General features: G+C 53.2%; 1 protein-coding gene across 3 annotated transcripts in view; it reads left to right on the forward strand.

Annotated features, from left to right (window-relative positions):
- Positions 1-13,337, forward strand: part of DDR1 (discoidin domain receptor tyrosine kinase 1) — a 305,588-nt gene that overhangs the window by 163,785 nt on the left and 128,466 nt on the right. For all 3 annotated transcript variants that reach the window (XM_085632879.1, XM_085632633.1, XM_085632714.1), the window contains exon 5: positions 300-447. In XM_085632879.1, the coding sequence (XP_085489005.1) occupies positions 300-447 (148 nt within the window). The remainder of the gene's footprint in view (positions 1-299; positions 448-13,337) is intronic.

Consider the following 13,337-nt stretch of genomic DNA (forward strand, 5'->3'; position numbering starts at 1 on the left):
GACAGTCCACAGTCACCTCCTGCTGTGAGGGCTTGGCCCATGAAGGATGAAAAGCTGTTTCGTGCAGGGTTGCTTCGGCCTTGAGGGCTGCAGACACATGTCAGTGCTGTAAGGACTGGGATGAGGAGGTCATGGCGTCCACACTCTCACAGCACTGGGCCCTCAGGGGCCTCCTTCACCTCTTGGTCCGGCCAGGCTCTGCTCGCCCTACTGGTCCTAGTGACCTGGTGGGAATGCCTCCAGATGTGCTGAAGCTCCACACCCAGGAGGGTTTCCTGACTCTGTCTCTTCTCCCCCAGGTCATCGCCGGAAATGACAACACTCGCGAGGTCGTGCTCAAGGACCTGGGGCCCCCGGTGATCGCGCGCTACGTGCGCTTCTATCCCATGGCGGACCGGGTGATGAGCGTGTGCATGAGGGTGGAGCTGTACGGCTGCATCTGGAGAGGTGAGGGGGTACCTGAGAGCTGGAGCAGCCTCCAGAGGTCTGGAGATGGGAGAGTGGCAATCAGGTGTCTGACGATGGGAGAGGGGCAATCAGGTGTCTGACGGTGGGAGGGGGGCAATCAGGTACCTGACAATGGGAGAGGGGCAATCAGGGGACTGATGATGGGAGAGGGGCAATCAGGGGTCTGACGCTGAGAGAGGGGCAATCAGGTGCCTGGCGATGGAAGAGGGGCAATTAGGTGTCTGACGGTGGGAGAGGGGCAATCAGGTGCCTGACGATGGGAGAGGGGCATTCAGGGGTCTGACGATGGGAGGAGGGCAATCGGGGGCCTGACGATGGGAGAGGGGCATTCAGGGGTCTGACGATGGGAGGGGGGCAATGAGGGGTCTGATGATGGGAGAGCGGCAATCAGGGGTCTGACGCTGGGAGAGGGGCAATAGGGGTCTGACGTGTGAGTGAGGAGGCATTCTGCTATCTGACAAGGAAATGAAGGGGCATTTTGGTGTCTGACAAGGGAATTCGGAGGTATTCTGGTGTCTGGCCATGGAATAAAAGGGTGTTGATGTGTCTGATGAAGGAAGCTGCTAACAGTCCCAGCTGCAGTTGGTGCCCGGGTCATACAAGCACAGCCACATGAGAGCCACCTTGGACTCATGAGGGGGGGAGGAGGCTTGGACAGGTTGTAGCCATGACACCCACAGACCCGGGGCTGGGAGCTGATGTCGGGTCAGGGCCCGCTATGGATGCAGCCATGAGACTGTGCCTTCTACACCCGTTACACTCGCAGCGTAAGGGATTTTGGCCCCCCAAACTACGCTCCCCAACCCTGCAACTCTTTCTGCACATATATACTCGCTTCCTAACTCCAAGTCCTTCCCTCTCTCACTCCCACCCACACACCTACTCCCCAGCGCATCAAGCATCGCAGTAACTCTCCTCCACCACCTTCCACTTCCCTCCTTCTCCTCTCTCACTCCCCACTCGGCCTCTGCTGCGTCCAGAGCATCTCTGCCAGGCTCTGTGTCCCCCTCTGCACTCTCTTCACTCCCCAGATCCCACCGCCTTCACAGCTCAAACGAACATATCCCTGAGTCTACACTGTACGCCCCTCCGAATCTTGTAAAGTGGCTTATAAGAATATGATCTGAGCCCCTCCTTAAGACTCATTCCTCACTCTCCCCTTCCAACACACCACGCCCCCTCCTCAACCTTCAAGAGCCCCCCTCAACCTTCAAGAGCCCCCCTCAACCTTCAAGAGCCCCCCTCCTCAACCTTCAAGAGCCCTCCCTCAACCTTCAAGAGCCCCCCTCAACCTTCAAGAGCCCCCACTCCCCAACCTTCAAGAGCCCCCACTCCTCAACCTTCAAGAGCCCCCACTCCTAACCTTCAAGAGCCCCCACTCCTCAACCTTCAAGAGCCCCCACTCCTAACCTTCAAAAGCACCCACTCCTCAACCTTCAAGAGCCCCACTCCTAACCTTCAAGAGCCCCCACTCCTAACCTTCAAGAGCCCCCACTCCTCACCTTCAAGAGCCCCCACTCCTCAACCTTCAAGAGCCCCCACTCCTAACCTTCAAGAGCCCCCCTCAACCTTCAAGAGCCCCCACTCCTCAACCTTCAAGACCCCCACTCCTAACCTTCAAGAGCCCCCACTCCTCAACCTTCAAGAGCCCCCACTCCTCAACCTTCAAGAACCCCCACTTCTAACCTTCAAGAGCCCCCCCTCAACCTTCAAGAGCCCCCGCTCCTCAACCTTCAAGAGCCTCCACTCCTAACCTTCAAGAGCCCCCACGCCCCAACCTTCAAGAGCCCCCACGCCCCAACCTTCAAGAGCCCCCACTCCTCAACCTTCAAGAGCCCCCACTCCTCAACCTTCAAGAGCCCCCACTCCTAACCTTCAAGAGCCCCCACTCCTCAACCTTCAAGAGCCCCCACTCCTAACCTTCAAGAGCCCCCCTCCTCAACCTTCAAGAGCCCCCACTCCTAACCTTCAAGAGCCCCCACTCCCCAACCTTCAAGAGCCCCCACTCGTCAACCTTCAAGAGCCCTTAACCTTCAAGAGCCCCCTCCTCAACCTTCAAGAGCCCCCCTCCTCAACCTTAAAAAAAAACCTCCTCAACCTTCAAGAGCCCCCACTCCTAACCTTCAACAGCCCCGACTTCTCACCCTTCAAGAGCTCCCCTCCTCAAACTTCAAGAGCCCCCTCCTCAACCTTCAAGAGCTCCCCTCCCCATCCTTTAAGAGCCCCCACTCCTCAACCTTCAAGAGCCCCCCTCAACCTTCAAGAGCCCCCACTCCTCACCTTCAAGAGCCCCCCCCCCCACCTCTGCTGCAAACTGCTGAATGCCAGATCTATGAATAAAAATCATCTCAGCATCCAGGGTCGTACACTGGAGCCCTGACCTGCCTGACTGAAGCCGAGATACTTCAAAAGGACCTCCTAACCACAAACACTGAAGAAGGACTGCCCGCTGCCACAAACGCTGAAGAAGGACTTCCTGCTGCCCACAAAGACTAGAGGAGGACTGCCAATGCCCCACAAACACTAAAGAAGGACTGCCCGCTGCCACAAACACTGAAGAAGGACTTCCTGCTGCCCACAAAGACTGGAGGAGGACTGCCCACTACCCATGAAGACTGGAGGACTGCCCACTGAAACAAAGGCTGGGGAAGGACTGCCCGCTGCCCACGAATACTGGAGGAGGACTGCCCGCTGCCCACGAAGACTGGAGGAGGACTGCCCGCTGCCCACAAAGGCTAGAGGAGGACTGTCCACTTAAACAAAGACTGTGGAACGACTGTCCGCTGCCCACAAAGACTGGAGGAGGACTGCCCGCTGCCCACAAAGACTGGAGGAAGACTGCCCGCTGCCCACAAAGACAGAAGGAGGACTGCCCGCTGCCCATGAAGATTAGAGGAGGACTGGCCACTGCCCACAAAGATTGGAGGAGGACTGCCCGCTGCCACAAAGACTGAAGGAGGACGGCCCGCTGCCCACAAAGACTAGAAGAGGACTGCCCACTGAAACAAAGACTGGAGGAGGACTGCCCGCTGCCCACAAAGACTAGAAGAGGACTGCCCACTGAAACAAAGACTGGAGGAGGACTGCCCGCTGCCCACAAAGACTGGAGGAGGACTGCTGCTGCCCATGAAGACTGGAGGAGGACTGCCCGCTGCCCATGAAGACTGGAGGAGGACTGCCCGCTGCCAAGGAAGACTGGAGGAGGACTGCCCGCTGAAACAAAGACTGGAGGAGGACTACCCACTGCCCACGAAGACTGGAGGAGGACTGTCTGCTGCCCACAAAGACTGGGAAAGGACTGCCCATGAAGACTGGAGGAGGAATGTCCGCTGCCCACGAAGACTGGAGGAGGACTGCCCGCTGCCCACGAAGACTAGAGAAGGACTGCCAATGCTCACAAAGACTGAAGGAGGACGGCCCGCTGCCCACAAAGACTAGAAGAGGACTGCCCACTGAAACAAAGACTGGAGGAGGACTGCCCGCTGCCCACAAAGACTGGAGGAGGACTGCTGCTGCCCATGAAGACTGGAGGAGGACTGCCCGCTGCCCATGAAGACTGGAGGAGGACTGCCCGCTGCCAAGGAAGACTGAAGGAGGACTGCCCGCTGAAACAAAGACTGGAGGAGGACTACCCACTGCCCACGAAGACTGGAGGAGGACTGTCTGCTGCCCACAAAGACTGGGAAAAGACTGCCCATGAAGACTGGAGGAGGACTGCCCGCTGCCTACGAAGACTGGAGGAGGACTGCCCGCTGCCCACAAAGACTGGGGAAGGACTGCCCACAAAGACTGGAGGAGGGCTGCCCGCAAACACTGAAGAAGGACTTCCCGCTGCCCGAGAAGACTGAAGGAGGACGGCCAATGCCCCACAAAGACTAGAAGAGGACTGCCCACTGAAACAAAGACTGGGAAAGGACTGCCCTGTGCCCATGAAGACTGGAGGAGGACTGCCCAATGAAACAAAGACTGGGGAAGGACTTCCCGCTGCCTACGAAGACTGGAGGAGGACTGCCCGCTGCCCACAAAGACTGGAGGAGGACTGCCCGCTGCCCACGATGACTGGGGAAGGACTGCCCACGAAGACTTGAGGACCGCCCACTGAAACAAAGACTGGAGGAGGACTGCCCGCTGCCCACGAAGACTGGAGGAGGACTGCCCACTGCCCACAAAGACTGGGGAAGGACTACCCACAAAGACTGGAGGAGGAGTACCCGTAAACACTGAAGAAGGACTTCCCGCTCCCCAAGAAGACTGAAGGAGGACGGCCAATGCCCCACAAAGACTAGAAGAGGACTGCCCACTGAAACAAAGACTGGGAAAGGACTGCCCTGTGCCCATGAAGACTGGAGGAGGACTGCCCAATGAAACAAAGACTGGGGAAGGACTTCCCGCTGCCTACGAAGACTGGAGGAGGACTGCCCGCTGCTCACAAAGACTGGAGGAGGACTGCCCGCTGCTCACAAAGACTGGAGGAGGACTGCCCACTGCCCCTGAAGACTGGAGGAGGACTGCCCGCTGCCCCTGAAGACTGGAGGAAGTCTGCCTGATGAGCACAAACACTGCCCACAAAGAAGCCCTATGAACCACTGAATAAAAAATGTGCTAGCATTTGCGCCAAGAATTTCAATTCTATTAAGTACATGGAGGCGAGAATTATATTTTAACAGCAGCCAAGGAAAAAACGTTTGTGAGAAGTTGGCCTGGTATATGCTGTTCACTAGTTCTAGTGACCACCTTGTACCATGCCAAGCAACCCTTATGGTGTGGTTGTAAGTCAACCTTTTCGGACTAGCTGCCCTAGTGGTAGCGTAGGCTAAGCAGTCTTTGAGGCTAAACTCGTGATGCGTGTTAAGCAAGCTGTTTTACCAATAGTAACCCCCTTTTATACCAATGAAAGGACACCACACAGATATATATTCAAAATATATATGTATTTATTTCTCAAAGTAACCCCTAGTCTCTTTATGAGCACAGGAGCACAAATCGTCAAACAAGATTATCACAGAATACACAGAAGTTGCACTTTATATGGATAGGCCCTGGTGGCCACTCGAACCATATACTAAAATAGTGGTATAAGTACCACGAACAGAAAAGGGAAAAGGCCTAGGGCCTCTAGAATCGCTGGGCCTACAAGGAGCTAACTTCAGTTAGTGACCAGGAGGTCCACGGGTCGCGTGTGCAGAGCAAATAGTCACACGCGTGCTCCCATAGGTTTCAATGGGTGCGTAAAAAGTACAAAGTTACTGCAAAAGGAATCTTCCGGATGACCTAGGAACTTAAGACTTGGAACACAGGCACTAGAGATGTAATACTACACTTGGGCACAGGAGTGCCAGCTTTACCTCACCCACAGGAAGCGGGTGCATAGGCCTCGAAGTGCGTCGGGTTTCTTCTATCTGTTCCGTGGGGCCTGTAGACAAAAGTGCTGCAGGCGGTCGGTCGGGAAGAGATGCAGTGGATCCAAGGGTGGATCGGAGATGTTGAAGACCTGTAAGCAGAGGGGACAGTGTTCACAGTCACTAGCCAGTGACCGGCGTGGCACCAGGTGGGTACCAGGCGATGTCGGGTGCAAACAGGTGATGAGGGGTAGCTTGTCTCCGCAGCCACGTGGTCCCTGAAGGTTGACGACGTCCAGGAGTCGGCTCACGAGCTGTCCCACGCAGGCTCTTGCTGTCGGCGGTGTCGGCGACTTGATCGAAGCAAACAAGCTTTGGCAAAAGCAATTGTAGGAAGATTCGGAAATCAGCTGTTGGTTCTGACCAGCAAGGTCAGAGGAACTGCTCCTTTGGAGGGGAGCAAGGGCCAGTCTGGAGCAACCAGACCAGCGGTGTTTTTCGTAGATTTCGTCGCCAAGATGGCCACTAGCCAGCGGGCCAGCAACCGGTTAGGCGCGTCGAGTGGCAAAATGCAGAAGGGCCCCACGCAGATCGTGGAGATGCTGGAGGGCTCACCTTTGGTGCAGATGCTGCTCGAGGGTTGGGCTTCTCAGGGCCCAAAGCACAACTTGGAGGGAGCCTCGGTTGTTGCACTTGTCAGCTTGTCGTAGTCGTTTCAAGATGGCTGGCTCCACGTGTCTCGGTGCCTCCACGGGTCTCCTCTTTTCAGGGACTGTGGATCGGGCGGTGAGAGGTCTGGAGGTCCAGGTCTTGTCAGTCTCTGGGCTCGGGCTCCGGCGGGAGGCGGCGGCAAAGCAGACGTTGATTCGCTGGATGGTGCTTGCGTTAGCAAGGTGGTCACTCCCTGACCACAGGGGAGATTGGCTTCAGTCCTCTGTGCGGCAGAGCGTCGAAGTTCCCGTCTTCTTCTTAGTTTTAAGTTGATTCCAGGATGTCTGAAGTCTTAGGACACAGCTCCTACCTTTAAGCGGATTCTAGGGGCCGGACTACCTGCAAGGTCCCTCCCTAAGGGTGGGACCAGGAAGGGGGGTGGTTACACCCCCAATCCTTTGTCCAGCTCGCCCCAGGCCCGGGACTGGTGTGCCCCAGGACCGGTTTGAACTGGCATATGCCCCGAGGCTCCTTGTGAGCCACAGGCATGTCTGGTTCCTTTCAAGCCCTACCTGACCAATACACAAAATCCTGTCTGGGGTGGTGCACGCACCTCCCCTGGCAGGAAACCCTTTGTCCACACCTCCCAAGCTGGAAGGACTCCCAGCAGCAGGAGGGCAGACTTGTGTCTGTGGTGGCAGCATCCATTTTGTGGAGCTGAGGCTATGTCTGATTTTACCCGGGTTTCAGGTACTGTACATGTCGTGTCCCTCTAGAAGGGTGGAATGCTAACCCCGTCGCCAGAATTGGCGAGGGGTTAGTATTCCAATTCGTATGACACCTTACTCGACATGTTTTGATAAAGCCAAACCAAAGTTAGCATTTAACCGCGAGGTTCATAATGCACTTAAGAGTATATGGTATGACGATATCTGGAAACAGTAGAAGGAAGTTGTTCCGACCACTGCAGACAGGCTCAGCTCATGCCAGAGCACCATCTCACATGGAACCAAGCACTCTGCCTTCAGGATTGTTAAGGCCTGCCATAGGAGTGACTTATAGGTTACCAGGTGTCCCATTTAAGGTTAGGTATAGGTATACTACACCTAAGTAAGAGGTGGTTACACCAACTTACCCCAGCTGAGTGATCAGCCAGTTGTGTCAGATTTGTTAGGCCAAGCCTGGGGTGGCATAATACATGCTTCAGCCCCGGGCAGGCCTTGGGTACACCAATGCCCTGGGTACCTAGTGTACACTGGTACAGGGGCTGACAGGGTGATCCACTTCCAATTGGTTATGCACCTAGGGTGCATAGTTTTAATTTAGTAGAGAGAACAGCAGGCTGGGGGTCTGATTGGCAGGCCCACAGCCTCAATATGTCAAAAACCAGTGAAGCAAAAAGCAAAAATTTGGGGTGACCATAGGATAGCAGACCCTACTCTCCTACACAACCCCCCCCCCAAACGCTGGGACATTAAACTAGCCTTGACCAGTCTCGTCTTCATGTCCTAAGTGGAAGTACCTGGAGAGACCATCTGCATTCCCATGGTCAGTACCTGGCCGGTGCTCCACTGTAAAGTCCATACCCTGTAGGGAAATGGACCACCTAAGCAGTTTGGGATTTTCACCCTTCATCTGATTTAGCCACAAGAGGGGCTTATGGTCGGTCTGAATCTTGAAGTGAGTGCCAAACAAGTATGGCCTCAGCTTCTTCAGGGCCCACACCACAGCAAAGGCCTCCCTCTCAATAGCTGACCAATTCTTCTCTCTGGGGGTCAACCTTCTGCTAATAAAAGCAATGGGTTGGTCTTGACCATCTACATTAAGTTGTGACAGCACAGCTCCCACACCCAACTCAGAAGCATCTGTTTGGACAATAAACTCTTTGGAGTAGTCAGGACTTTTCAGGATAGGTGCAGAGCACATGGCCTCCTTCAGGTCATCAAATGCCTTTTGACAGCTTACTGTCCACTGAACCTTTTTGGGCATCTTCTTGGATGTCAGATCATTAAGAGGAGTCACAATGGACCCATGGTTCTTAACAAACTTCCTGTAGTACCCAGTCAAGCCCAAGAAAGCTCGAACTTGAGTCTGGGTGGTTGGAGGGGACCAGTCCTTGATGGATTGGATCTTACTCTCCAGTGGTTGAACTTGGCCTCCACCTACAAGGTGGCCCAAATATACAACCTTACTCTGCCCTATCTGGCACTTAGTAGCCTTGATAGTGAGGCCTGCCCTCTGCAAGGCCTCAAGAGCCTTCTTCAGGTGGATCAGGTGACCCTCCCAGGGGGAGCTAAAGACAGCAATGTCATCAAGATATGCTGCACAAAAGTCATCCAACCCAGTAAGGACTTGGTTCACCAGCCTTTGGAAGGTGGCAGGTGCATTCTTCAGACCAAAGGGCATCACCACAAACTGATAATGCCCACCTGGGGTTGAGAATGCTGTTTTGGCCTTAGACTCCTCAGCTAATCTGATTTGCCAATAGCCAGCTGTTAAGTCAAATGTGCTCAAAAACTTTGCAGAAGCAAGTTTGTCTATGAGCTCATCTGCCCTTGGAATAGGGTGTGCATCTGTCCTGGTGACAGCATTGAGTCCTCTGTAATCCACACAGAACCTCATCTCTCTCTTGCCATCTTTGGTGTGAGGTTTGGGGACCAGAACCACTGGGCTAGCCCAGGGGCTCTCTGAGGGTTCAATGACACCTAATTCCAGCATTTTATGTACCTCAGCCTTTATACAGTCCCTGACGTGGTCAGGTTGTCTGTAAAGCTTGTTCTTTACAGGCAGACTGTAACCAGTGTCCACAACATGGGTACACCAGTCAGTTTGACTAGGTATCAAGGAAAACATATGTGAAAATGATTGTAGAACCTGTCTACATTCAGTCTGCTGATGGGCAGTGAGGTTGCCTCCAAGGGTCACTCCTTCAACTGAGCCATCTTCAGGGTTCTGAGACAACAGGTCTGGGAGAGGGTCACTCTCTTCCTCCTGTCCCTCATCTGTAGCCATGAGCAAGCCCATGTCTGCCCTGTCAACATATGCTTTAAGCCTGTTAACATGGAGTACCCTGTGGGGACTCCTGGGAGTTCCTAGGTCCACCAAGTAGGTGACCTCTCCCTTTTTCTCCAGGATTGTATGGGGTCCAGACCATTTGTCTTGGAGTGCTGCTGGGGCCACTGGCTCCAACACCCATACCTTCTGTCCTGGCTGATACTCAACCAAGACAGCCTTTTGGTCATGCCAAGCTTTCTGTAAGGCCTGGCTTGCCTCAAGGTTTTTGGATGCCTTCTCCATATACTCAGCCATCCGGGAGCGGAGACCAAGTACATAGTCCACTATGTCGAGCTTAGGCTTTTTGAGAGGTAACTCCCATCCTTCCTTCACCAAACACAGTGGGCCTCTCACAGGGTGCCCAAACAACAGTTCAAAGGGGCTATAGCCAACCCCCTTTTGTGGGACCTCTCTGTAAGCAAACAGAAGGCAGGGTAGAAGGATGTCCCATCTTCGCCTGAGCTTTTCAGGTAATCTTTTGATCATACCCTTTAGGGTCTTGTTGAATCTCTCAACAAGCCCATTGCATTGTGGGTGATAAGGGGTGGTGAACTTGTAGTTGACACCACATTCCTTCCACATAGCTGTCAAGTATCCTGACATAAAGTTGGTACCTCTGTCAGATACTACCTCCTTAGGAAACCCCACTCTGGAGAATACTCCCAGCAGGGCCCTGGCCACAACAGGTGCTGTAGTGGTCCTAAGGGGAATTGCCTCTGGATACCTGGTGGCATGATCCACTACCACCAGTATAAATCTGTGCCCAGATGCAGTGGGAGGATCCATGGGACCCACTATATCTATTCCCACTCTTTCAAAGGGAACCCCCACCACAGGTAGTGGTATCAGGGGGGCCTTTGTTGTGCCACCTGATTTGCCACTGGCTTGGCAGGTAACACAGGAGCGACAAAACTCCTTTGTATCTTCATTCATATGAGGCCAGTGAAAGTGAGGGACAAGTCTGTCCCAGGTCTTATTCTGGCCTAGGTGTCCTGCTAAAGGAATATCATGGGCCAAGGTAAGAAGGAAGCCCCTAAATTGCAGAGGTATAACCAACCTCCTGGTCGCACCAGGCTTGGGGTCTCTAGCCTCTGAATAAAGGAGCCCTTCATCCCAATACACTTTATGGGTACCTTGAGCATTCCCAGCAGCCTCAGCAGCAGCCAGCTGTCTGAGGGGTTCAAGAGAGGGACAGGATAACTGAGCCTGCCTCAAGTCAGCCCTTGAAGGTCCCCCTGTCCCCAGAAACTCAACCTGATCAGGTTCAAGCTCTTCAGGGACAGTTCCTTCAGGGTCCTCTAGATCAGCTTCCTGGGAAGGCTGATCATCACTCTGAGGCAGGGGGGAAGGCACAGCCTTGACCCTCCTGTTCTTCTTCTTGGTAGGTGCTTGGTCCATTGTTCCAGGATCCAAGACCTGGGGTTCAGTGAGGCACTTTTTGGCCTGTGACCTGGTCACAGCAAGGACATGTGATGATATACCTAACATCTCTGCATGAGTCCTGTACTCCACTTCTGACCATAGAGAACTCTCTAGGTCATTGCCCAACAAACATTCTACTGGGAGGTCTGCACTAACCACAACCCTTTTGAGGCCAGTTACCCCTCCCCATGAGAAGTTAACAACTGCCACACTATGTGAAGTAGTGGCATTGCTGGCATTGGTCACCAGGTAGTTCTCACCTGGTATGTACTGTCCAGGGTCCACAAAGCCTGGTGTCACCATAGTGACACTGGCACATGTGTCCCTGTAGGCTTGAGCCACTTTTTCGTTTATTAAAGGAGTCTGTCTGTACTTGCCCAGGTTACTGGGGCTCACAGTCAGGGACAAATCAATGTCCCCATCACAGATCAGGACTGCCTGTGTCAGGGTTCTGTCTAAGTCAGAATCTCCTTCAGTTCCCATAGTGATTCCCACTACACCCTTTGTCTGGGGACCAACACTGCTAACAGTAGTACTGGGAGCAGGTGCCTTAGGGGCAACAGTGTTGGGGGCTCCACCCTTTTTGCAATCACTAGTCCAGTGAGTTGTATTTTTACAATGATTGCACCAGGGTTTCTTCTGACCTTCTTTCTTCTTTTTGGACTGTTGGGACCCACCCTCCTTAGCAGTAGTTTGGGGCCCTGTTGAAGACTTCTGGTCTTTAGGTTTCTGATCTCCACCCTTTTGGTCTGTTTTCTTCTGATCACCCCCTTGGCCCTGGTTCTGGTTCTTTTGCTTAACCCTGGTTCTGACCCATTTGTCTGCCTTCTTTCCCAATTCTTGGGGAGAGGTCAGATCAGAGTCAACCAAGTGTTGATGCAGTTGCTGGTTTTGACAGTTATTTAAAATCTGTTCTCTCATCATCAAATTATACAATCCAGTAAAATCAGATACCTTACTTCCCAGCAACCAACCCTCCAAAGCCTTAGTGGCACATTCAATGTATTCAGACCAGTCCTGAGTCTGTGTCTTTTTGGTGTCTCTGAACATTAACCTGTACTGTTCAGTGGTTAAGCCTAACCCATCAACTAGAACACTCTTCAGGACTCTGTAGTTTCTGACATCCTCTTCTCTAACAGTGAGGAGTCTGTCTCTGCCTCTTCCCTCAAAGGAGAGCCAGAGGATTGCTGCCCACTGGTCTTCAGGAACCCGCTGTACTTTGCAGGCTCTCTCAAGAGCAGTTATCCACTTGTGGATGTCATCCCCACTTTTGTAGGGGGGCACAACCTTAGACAGGTTTCTATTATCGAAAACCCTATCTTTGTCCTTAGGGACAATGCTGCCACCAGTGGGTATAGACCCACTCTCTTTATGCTGTCTAGCCTTGCTAAGTTTCTCTTCCATCAGGGCTACTTCTAGCTCCTGCTTCCTGATCCTCAGCTGGGCTTCTTGCATCTTGGCCTCATGTTCCCTCCTCTGAGGGGTGGTCATCCTTCTCCTGGAGTGACCTTGAGAGCCTCTAGAGCCATGGGAAGCATTGGAGTCACCTGAGCGATTCCTTTGCCTTCCAAGCCCTGTGTTAAGTCCACTGGGGAGATCCAGTGGGGTGAACCCACTGTCAGTCCCCAATAGCCTTGGTTTAGCTGGGCCAAGTATAACACTTGGCACTGGGCTAGTTCTCCCTTCATCCTCACCACTGTCTGTATCCCCCTCACTTTCCTCCTCTGTAGTATGGTTTTCATCTAAGGGATGGCTGTTGGAAAGGGGTACCTCAGTGGCATCTTCAGAAGGGGGGCCTCCTGTTCCTGTCCCTAAGGGGCCTAACTGGGAAGCTCTCTTGAGCTCTCTTTGATTCTCATCATCTTGCAAGAGTGCTCTGAGCACAGCAGAGGTAGGGTTCTTGGGCTGTTTAAGGCCTCTAAGAGTTGCCAAATGCCTGAGCTCATTCTGATTAAGGGTAGCAAAGATGGATGGTGCCCTCGGGGGGTCACTCTCAACAGAGATGGGTACAGTGGACCCCTCTGCCCCAGCCATTGCTCTTAAGTGTGGGTGGATGTGTTGCAATCTACCTACACTTGGGTTTACCTACTAAACCTATCTAGTAGTTGTAGTCAGGGTGTGCTACTCCCTTTGCTCTACAACAACTAAGTTCAGTAGAACTTAAGTATATCTAATCTTGTTTTATATGTACCTACAGGTACCTATGTGATCTTTCAATTGGTAACCAAGAGATTACAATGGTAAAACACAGCAAGCTCAAATCCAACCGCTGCTCACCAATGTGAGAAGTTGGCCTGGTATATGCTGTTCACTAGTTCTAGTGACCACCTTGTACCATGCCAAGCAACCCTTATGGTGTGGTTGTAAGTCAACCTTTTCGGACTAGCTGCCCTAGTGGTAGCG

The sequence above is a fragment of the Triturus cristatus genome, chromosome 1_1 (assembly GCF_964204655.1).
Source record: "Triturus cristatus chromosome 1_1, aTriCri1.1, whole genome shotgun sequence".
NCBI classification, from domain to species: Eukaryota; Metazoa; Chordata; class Amphibia; order Caudata; family Salamandridae; genus Triturus; species Triturus cristatus.